Here is a 9,976-nt window from a genome sequence, read left to right as displayed (position 1 = left end):
TTATGTGCAATAACCTATAGTGCAATAACTCCTTCAAGAAGAGTGGGATGCCATGCCTCAGCAGACAATAAGTCGACTTGTGAACAGCATGAGACGTCGTTGTCAAGCTGTAATTGATGCTCAAGGGCACATGACAAGTTATTGACACTGACATTTTTTGTTGTGGTATATCCACCACTGTTGTTGGCTTTTGTTTCAAGAAATTGTTTGAGATGAGGAAATCACCAGTGTATGCTTCTACTTAAATGCCTTACTTTCATGATATAATATCACTGTAGCGTGAACTTTTTATATTTTCCATAAATTTCACCCAAAAGCCAAATATCCCTAACTTTTTGTGAGTAGTGTATTTATATTTATATTTATATTCCTTTCTTTATTTTTCTTGACTATTTGCTCTTTTTACTTTACACTTTGAGTGGGAGTTGTTATTGTAACAAAAAGTAATTTCCCCCTGGGGATCAATAAAGTATTCTGATTCTGATTCTGAAAAAATACCCCCAAAAAGTTAAAACTAAAGTGAATTTTGTTTAGAGGGTGAAATAAGAAGCCTGCCCACCTGCTGCTGAGTTTCAAAGAGTTATGGATACATGTGCTCATATATGGCATCGCTGTTGACCTTTCTGGAAGACCTCCTACTCAAAGGTGGTTTTTCTCGCAGTGATGAAAAGCAGAACGTCTCAGTAAATTCTTGTTGTGTGTTGCACTGTGAGAGGCTCAGGTGTGTTGTTTTTCTCTGCAGGAACGACCACAGCAGAACGCAACAACGCATTTAACCCTTTTAGATTTCAGTCACGCATTCCACTTAATCATAAATAATACAGTAAAGAAACTATAACATCCATCACAGCACAAAGCCTCTGTCGAGTTATTTCCAACTGAATATAATTTGTCATACTGATTGAATGCATTTTTTTTTTTTTCGGTAGCAAACTTGAAAAAAGTTTGATCAAGCTGAAGTTGGTTATGTAACATCCAGTGAATGCACTGATGTGCAGGACATACTCATTAAAGTAAATACAGTGGAAAAATGTTTTAAAGACAGAAATTGGATGCTAAATGCAACAATTACATGGACTTTTTCTCTTTTCTTCCTTTTTTAATATACATTCTGCCCCCTACTGGTCAAAACCAGCAGCACAGCTGGACTTTCAAGCCAAATGTAAAACCATCTTCATAGATATTTGTTAATATTATTAATATGGGTTATTGACTTCATAAACTACTGAGTGTGAAGGAAAACACACCAATGGATTTTTTAAAATACTGTTTCTTCCTCTTTCCTTTACATTGCTGCTAAGTGACTGTGGTGCGAGCAGGAAAATCAACGAGCAGCTGTGTGTTAAACCGTTTAAAGGCACTTTATATCAGGAGGCTGTTTGCCTCCACATTAAGCCTTAAAACCTGCAAACACACCTGCAAGTTTATTGTCCCTTACATCAGTGGTTCTCAAACTTTTTTCAATGATGTAGTCCCGTTGGAAATATTTTTTTCAGCCCAGTTCCGCCTGACTAGCGCAAAAAAAAAAAAAAAAAAGTCCAGTCCAGCTCCATGAGTGTGAAACAGCAACGTGACACTGAGGAGGTTTGGTTGTTTCTGTTTCTGCTTCTTCTTCTTCTCTTCTTCCTCCTTGTTTTCAGCCGTATCGCTGCTACGTCTCAACCACTGATGCATTTTCTGCATTTTTTTTTTGTCTGTCTTTTTTTCTGTCTTATCTTTTTTGTCTTGTCTCCTCGGTCATAGTGAACAAACGTCTGATGACTGATACATATTTTTTTTTTTTTTTTTAAAAATCTCACATACCCCCTGCAGTACTCCAATGTACCTCTAGGGGGTACACTTACCACCATTTGAGAACCACTGATTTACATAACCAACAATTTGCTTGCAAAGCCTGTTTGAAACCACTGGAGGGCGTTAAGCTGCTCGTAAAAAATGAAATTTATTTGTGTATTTTGTATTTATTTCTGTGTCTGGAATAAAGAAAGGAGACAACTTGAAAGACTCTTGTTTGTTCGTTTGTTTGTTTTTTCGACATTTGAATCATTTATTAAACCAACGTCCAGTACACTTCCAGAGTCTTCTCTCGGACACAGTGTGAGGGACAGTGGACATTAAAGATTGAACTGAAAAAGCTGCAGGATGACGGACGTCCGGGCGAGGAGAGCGGCCGCCTCGCGCCTCCTCCTCCTCCTCCTCCACGTCGTTTTCATTTACATTAAGAATCAGAAGAACAGCATCGACACTGACTATCAAGAGAACATTAGTAGGAACCGAGTAGAAAAAAACCAACAGTAATCTGGAAAAAAAAAACAGGATCAAAAAGAGCATCTTTATCTTAGTGTTTTTTTTTCTTTTAAAGCTAAATACTGTAACACTTCTTTTATGTAAATTCTGTTTTTGTTTTTCCTCGTATATTCTCATGTTTTAGTAAATTCAAGTCGAAAAGAGTGAAGACCCTATTTCTGCATGCTAATTGGTTGATTTGCTGGGTCGATACAGGACAGCACTGCATTCTACTCTATCTACAACCATCTCTTACACAAAACACACACACCACTCACACACTCTCACACACACACACACACACTCACACATACTGTCGAAACACATTTGTCTTTGTAGACCTGGCTATCTCCAAGGCTTCAGATTCACTAAGCGGTTGTAGGCTCAGATAAATAAATTTAAAAAAAGACATGTGGCCGGATTCAGACCTCAGAGAGAAGCTCGAGGGGATCTGGACCATTAAAGCTGCACCAGGCAAAAACGTAAAACTTAAACACACAGAAATCCCACAAGGTGATGGCAGTAAACCTCACACGGCTCGCAGGAGACGAGAGAAGGAAAAGATCCCGATTTCCTCTGAATGCAGACGTCCAGCCAGCAGCTGTGTGGAGAGAGTACTGCAAACTGCTACTACAGTAGAAGTACTTCTGGTATTTGACTGCAGTAGAAGTACTGTTCCTCTGCTGGTATGTGACTGCAGTAGAAGTAGAAGTAGTGCAGTAAAAATCTCCTGCAGTAAAAGTCCAAAGTGTCTCATTTCAAATGTCCTGGCAGTAAAAGTGACTGAGCTCCTTTTTCCAAACAGTAACTGTGTTAGCTGGGATCTTTTCCATGCAGTTAGAAAAGGAGGAGAGAACACGCTGCACACTACATGCTTTTAAAGGGGCATTACACTAAAACTGAAGCGAGGACCCTGTAGACTCAACTGACAAAATGTGGGATTAGCGCGTAATGTGATGGTTGAGTCTACATGGTTCTCATCGTCCACACTTATTCCATGTTTTTTTTTTTTTTTTTGGCAAGTTGAGTCTCGCACAGCCTCGCTGCAGTTTTGATTATAGTGCAGCTTTTATTGTGAAATTTGGAAAATGACACAAAAAGTAGAAACAGGTTCCTCTTCTCATCTTTGCTGACTGAGCCTTTTATTGTGAAAGGTTCCACAGTCAGTTAATAATCTATTGAATTGTTCTGTTATTTCACTCTTTGATTATTTCATTTGATCTCATTGTTTTGTTTTGTTTTTTTTACACTTTTTTTTCTTACTTTTAGGCTTTTAATAGTTTTATTTCATCGTCATTTGATTGGATTCTGTCTTTTATTTTGCTGTAGTGAAGTGCCGTTTTAAAAGGTGCTACACCAGAAAAGTTTATTTTACTCAATATCGTTATTGTTATTATCTGCTCGTCTCTTTCAGTAGATTTGACTGTGTTACTGTGATTCTGGCTGATTTTGTTTTCTCTTCTGTTTCTTCGGTGCAGACATCAAAACTCCCACGTCCTGCATGTCCTCACCACCAGGAGGCGCACCATCAACTCTTTTTCCCTTCAGATTCATCGTCTTCATAGTAAATGTGGCTTCTGAAGACGATAATACGAGTGGCATTTTTGCAGGAACTCAACTGGTGCAGCTTTAATGCAAAGTGTCAAACTGAACCGCCTGAGCAGAAACTTGATGTTTTATTTCCCCTCCAGACAAACCACCTCTTCTTCCTCCTCGTCTTCGTCGTCTGAGGTGTGAATCGGACCTGAAGGTGAACGTATCGGAGTTGAAAACTCTCTCTGGTCGCTCGGTGGCTGACGGGCGGGAGCCGGTGCAGAAGCGGGTAATAAACGGAGGCCAGCTGCCTCTGCTAGAACTGGAACTGTGTGAGCAAAGTTTCACTTTCTCAGGACAGAGAAAAAATTAAATAAACTAAACTAACCTAAAGAACCCCGCCCACCCTGTTACATTTATTTCCACAGCTATTTTCCACTGTTACGTATGATGCTTTTTTTCTCTCGTTTCAGTAGTCTGTATATACTTGTTTTTACATTGTCTGTACAGTGGTTCAATGTACATGTTCATCTCTGTGTGTGTGTGTGTGTGTGTGTGCGTGTGTGTGTGTGTGTGTGTGTGTGTGTTGGAGCGGAGTGAGCTGCACATTAAAACACACAGTGACATCCTCACTGCCTGTTCACAAAGAAAACTGTTCTACCAAAACAATTATCTGTGAGTGTGAGAATGAGTCTCAGGATGGTGTGTGTGTGTGTGTGTGTGTGTATCTGTGTGTTTCAATGGACAGATAGTTCACAACCATCCTGTCAGTGTGTCACAAAAAAAAAAAAAATTCTCAGGTACAGCAGGACTCAACATTCACGCGCTGCAGAGCCGTCGTTTCGGCCTGTCGTTTTTGAAAATCACACACTCCAGCGCGCGCCCGACGCCGGCGTGCGCCCGCACTCAAGCGTCGCGACGAAAACACGAGACACCGGACGACGCGACAACGCAACATCCCCAAGAAGGCATTAAGGAAATCTCGCTCAAATAAATAGAAATAAATTAAATCATATATAAAAAAGAGCGGGTTAAAAAACATAGAAACTCTGTAAAATACGGCCCCGAAAAACCTCAAATTAACACGACGCACGACGGAGTCTGCTGAGGGGCGGAGACGCGGCTGCAGGTGAGAGGGCGGGGCGGGGCGGAGGGGGGCGGGGGTGTAAACAGTGATGGACGGGGGGGGGGGCACATTCACATTTCAGTAGTGAGCAGAAAGGTGATCGGGGCTCGGCGGCAGATCAGTCGGGGCTGTGTGGTCACAGGTCGCAGCGGGGGGGTGGGGGTGGGGGGTTAAAGGGAAGCGCGGGGCTTGGGGGGGTTCAGCAGTTCTTGTATCCCCACCAGGAAGTACCAGCATGCCGCGCTGTGTAAACATCACTTCCTGGCTGGGAGCTTTTTTTTTTTTTTTTTTTTTTTTTTTTTTTTGGCAGTGCTGCTGCTTTTCTCTCTCTGGTCTGAAGAGGAGGGGCGGGGCTTGGAGGTCAGCGGGGAACGTGATTGGACAGCACCGAACATCACATGACGTGTCTGCGGGGTAGATCGAGTCTCAGTGGAGCGGCTCATTGGTCCGTTCAGCTGTTGACCGACACCCAAATCATCCGTGTGCTCCCTAACAGATTAACATACACTGTGGCCAAATCTGTTTTTTTTTTTGTTTTTTTTTGGCAAAATCCAGATTGCACCCAGATTGCTTTTAGAAAAATCCGGACACCCAAACACCACATGAGACGCTTTTCGGTCGATGATGCCCGGATACACAAATCCCATCTGATCACTTACAAATCGCAGAGTGGACCGTCTGTCTTTAAGATCTGATCTGAAGTCTGAACGAAGCCTCTGCTGAGTGACAGTCAGGCACATCCAGCATTTGTAAATCCTTCAGTATTAGCTAGAGCTGAAATAATTAATTGATTTATTGATTAGTTATCAGATTAATCTCAGTCATCTGTCATGTAAAAATGCCAAACATCTGTTGATTCCACTTCACTGAGATGATGACATCATCCTCCTTTTCTCTGCTCATGAACACATTACTGGGTTTTTTTGGCTGCAGGTCAGACTGAGACATTAAAACCAAAACACTGCTCTGCATTGAGATCCAGTCAACATGGTGTGTATGCTGGAGTGTCAGCATGAAGCCCATTTGAAATAGAAAAGATGGGAAACTGTTTAATGCAGGAAACACGTCACGACTCAGCAGCTGCTAAACTCAGCATGTGTTCGTTTTGGATTTGAAAAGCTTGTTTTCACACTGATGATAGCACCTACACTGCAAAAACGCAAAATCTTACCAAGATTATTTGTCTTATTTCAAGTCAAAAATGTCTTATTTCTAGTCAAAATATCTCATTACACTTAAAATAAGACATGATCAGCTCAGAAATAACTTATTTTTAAATTTTTAGACAATTTTCACTTGTTTCAAGTGAAAATTTGCTTGTTTCATTGGCAAAATTTGCCAGTGGAAAAAGTGAAAATTCACTTGAAATAAGGGAAAATTAGCTTGAAACAAGAAACAAATTTTGCCAATGAAACAAGCAAATTTTCACTTGTTTCAAGCAAATTTTCACTTGAAACAAGAGACAAGATACTAAAAACAAGTTACTTCTGAGGTGATCATGTCTTATTTTAAGTGTAATGAGATATTTTGACTAGAAATAAGACATTTTTGACTTGAAATAAGGCAAATAATCTTGGTAAGATTTTGCGTTTTTGCAGTGTAATTTACTTGTTCTGTTCCATGTGTTTTCCCACCTTTCTTATTTTCTGCACGATGACCCTTTCGGAGCCTTTTTTTTTATGTGAACAGCATGAAGCATAGCAGCCACACCCACTCAGTTTCAATGGGAGTGTCACTCGAGAGAGTTTACACTAAAGAGTGAACATGAGCCGCTGGAGGCTCGACCTGCCGGGGGCTCACGGATGATTCTGGTGTTCACGTTTTCTTCCACGACCAAAAACACAATCAGCCAGATTCTCTCCTTCCTTCAAAGCGAAACTTGCCGGGAGACATGAATCTCCTGTCGAGTTCAGCCCTGTTTGCATTGTGCGATTTAAATTTTTTTTTTTCATATTTCGTGTTTGACCCGCAGTCGTCGGTGAGATGATTTCAGACGGAGCGGCACCTCGACGTGGTGCGCTCGATCAGGCGGCGCCAAACAATCTGAACGTTTCAAAGTGCGTCTTAAAACTCGGCCGTGAAGCTGAGAGCTGATGTCAGACGCGGCTTCGCCAGGTGTGACGACAGGAAGCCTTCAAATCACACATTCTGATGGAACAAATGCAAAATGAAATGGCACGGTTGCTTTTTCTTTTCTTTTTTTTCACGTCCTGTGAGAATCTGGTGCTGTGCGTTGCTAACGGTAACGGGGAGGAAGGTTTGACCCTCACCCTGCCCTCCAACTCTGATCTCAGCAACAAGAAACTGATGTCAGTACAATCTGCCTGTGCTGAGCCAGTGTGTGTGTGTGTGTGTGTATGTGTGTGTGTGTGTGTGTGAGGGAGAGAAATAAATAAACACGTGCAAGACAGTGTGTGTAAGGTATTTTTGAGCGTACACTCATTCATCTAAATGGCAGGTCCTCTGTGTGCACAGTGGAGCCGGGGAGAATCATCTTCAGATTCAGTTTCAGATTTGTTTGGACGTCCATGTGTTTGTCTGTGTGTGTGTGTGTGTGTGTGTGTGTGTGTGTGTGTGTGTGTGTGTGTGACGATGTGTGCATAGGCAGGGAGAAACACACAACAAATCGATTGGTGTAAATATAATCTGTTTGGACTGAACTTGAGCCTTTTCATTTCTAAAGTCAAACGGCGCCTCAGTGAAGCAAAACTGACGCTGAGAGTTAAAATCCTGTGAAATAAATTAAAAAAAAAAAAACGAATCCAGTGAAATCATGAGTTCCCTGCTAATCCCCGCCCATGTGTGCATGTGTGTCTTTGTGTGTGTGTTCATGTATGCAAATGCACATGTAATCGCTGTCGTCACGTGTAAACCCCATAACTTCTTCTTCTTCCGTCGTCCGAGCCGACGAAACCCTCTCAGAACCGACTGGAAGAACCCGAAACGGAACCGTGATCAAACTGAAAACAAACGAAAAAAAAAAAAAAAACAGTTTGAGATACGAGGTTGTCACCTGGCAGCAGCGATGTGTGTGTGTGTGTGTGTGTGTGTGCCTGGCTGAGGGGGTTACAGGGACACGGTGGAGGCAGCGGGGGGTTGGGTTGGGGGGGTGGAGGTTGGGGGGTGGGGGGGCTATAGCAGCCCGTCCATGAAGCTGGTGTCCAGCCGCTGGATGAGCACCCGGATGAAGGACATCTCCTTGCGGGTGTTCTCAAAGATGACCCGCGGGTCGTCGGACTGGCAGCGCAGACAGTTGGGAGCCATCACCATGGCCAGGTTGTTCACGTCCATCTTGGTGATGGCCACGTTGGCAGGCTGAGCGAATACCTGCACACACACACACACACACGCAAACAACACACTGATCTGTGAGGATGAAACACCAGGTCACTCTATATGACCTGCATCAGGACTGGTTTTACACTCGGTGCATCTCCAGTCAGCTGGATTAAAATCTGATTAGTATTCTGACCAAAAAAAAAAAACTCTGTTCACTTTATTTTTCTGGATTTTGTTTTCGGCTGCAGACAGACGCTCCTCACGGTGCTGTGAAGTCCTGCCGGTCAGTTGTGGGCGTGCTGACTAATATTTCAACACTTCCCTTTTGAAAAAAATGAACCACACCAACTGAAAATGGCTGCTTCACATGAATAATATTAGTGCAAGATTTGTTGAAAAATGTATGTTTTTAAAATGATAGATTATCAACTATGGCACAACTTTGACGGGCATCAAAAGTGCTGCTCGGCTTGGACACCAGATCAGCTTTGGGCAGAGTTTCAGTTGAGATGGAAATATGAACGCCTGTATACCTGTCTCTAAAGCGTCTCTAAAGCGTCTCTAGTGTCTCTAAAGCGTCTCTAAAGCGTCTCTAAAGTGTCTAAAGTGTCTCTAAAGTGTCTCTAAAGTGTCTCTAAAGCGTCTCTAAAGTGTCTAAAGTGTCTCTAAAGTGTCTCTAAAGCGTCTCTAAAGCGTCTCTAAAGTGTCTAAAGTGTCTAAAGTGTCTCTAAAGCGTCTCTGAAGTGTCTCTAAAGCGTCTCTAAAGTGTCGAAAGTGTCTCTAAAGTGTCTCTGAAGTGTCTCTAAAGCGTCTCTGAAGCGTCTCTGAAGCGTCTCTAAAGTGTCTCTGAAGTGTCTCTAAAGCGTCTCTAAAGCGTCTCTGAAGCGTCTCTGAAGCATCTCTAAAGCGTCTCTAAAGTGTCTAAAGTGTCTCTAAAGCGTCTCTAAAGCGTCTCTAAAGTGTCTAAAGTGTCTAAAGTGTCTCTAAAGCGTCTCTTAAGTGTCTAAAGTGTCTCTAAAGTGTCTCTAAAGCGTCTCTAAAGTGTCTAAAGTGTCTCTAAAGTGTCTCTAAAGCGTCTCTGAAGCGTCTCTGAAGCGTCTCTAAAGTGTCTCTGAAGTGTCTCTAAAGCGTCTCTAAAGCGTCTCTGAAGCGTCTCTAAAGCATCTCTAAAGCGTCTCTAAAGTGTCTAAAGTGTCTCTAAAGCATCTCTAAAGCGTCTCTAAAGTGTCTAAAGTGTCTCTAAAGTGTCTCTGAAGCGTCTCTAAAGCGTCTCTAAAGTGTCTAAAGTGTCTCTAAAGCGTGTCTAAAGTGTCTCTAAAGTGTCTCTAAAGCGTCTCTAAAGTGTCTAAAGTGTCTCTAAAGTGTCTCTAAAGCGTCTCTAAAGTGTCTCTAAAGTGTCTCTAAAGCGTCTCTAGTGTCTCTAAAGTGTCTCTGAAGTGTCTCTAAAGCGTCTCTAGTGTCTCTGAAGCGTCTCTAGTGTCTCTAAAGCGTCTCTAAAGTGTCTCTAGTGTCTCTGAAGCGTCTCTGAAGCGTCTCTAAAGTGTCTCTAAAGTGTCTCTAAAGCGCCTCTAAAGCGTCTCTGAAGCGTCTCTAAAGCATCTCTAGTGTTTCTAAAGCGTCTCTAAAGTGTCTCTGAAGCGTCTCTAAAGTGTCTCTGAAGCATCTCTAAAGCGTCTCTAAAGTGTCTAAAGTGTCTCTAAAGCGTCTCTAAAGTGTCGAAAGTGTCTCTAAAGTGTCTCTAAAGTGTCTCTA

At 42.3% G+C, this 9,976-nt stretch overlaps 1 protein-coding gene across 1 annotated transcript in view; it reads right to left on the bottom strand.

Moving 5' to 3' along the window:
• Window positions 1-8,077: 8,077 nt before the first annotated feature.
• Window positions 8,078-9,976, bottom strand: part of arhgap39 (Rho GTPase activating protein 39) — a 127,094-nt gene continuing 125,195 nt past the window's right edge. Inside the window, exon 11 of the mRNA XM_030049883.1 lies at window positions 8,078-8,272. Coding sequence (XP_029905743.1) covers window positions 8,078-8,272 — 195 coding nt within the window. The remainder of the gene's footprint in view (window positions 8,273-9,976) is intronic.

The sequence above is a fragment of the Myripristis murdjan genome, chromosome 4 (genome assembly GCF_902150065.1).
Source record: "Myripristis murdjan chromosome 4, fMyrMur1.1, whole genome shotgun sequence".
NCBI lineage: Eukaryota > Metazoa > Chordata > Actinopteri > Holocentriformes > Holocentridae > Myripristis > Myripristis murdjan.
This window is presented reverse-complemented; position numbering and strand designations above follow the sequence as displayed.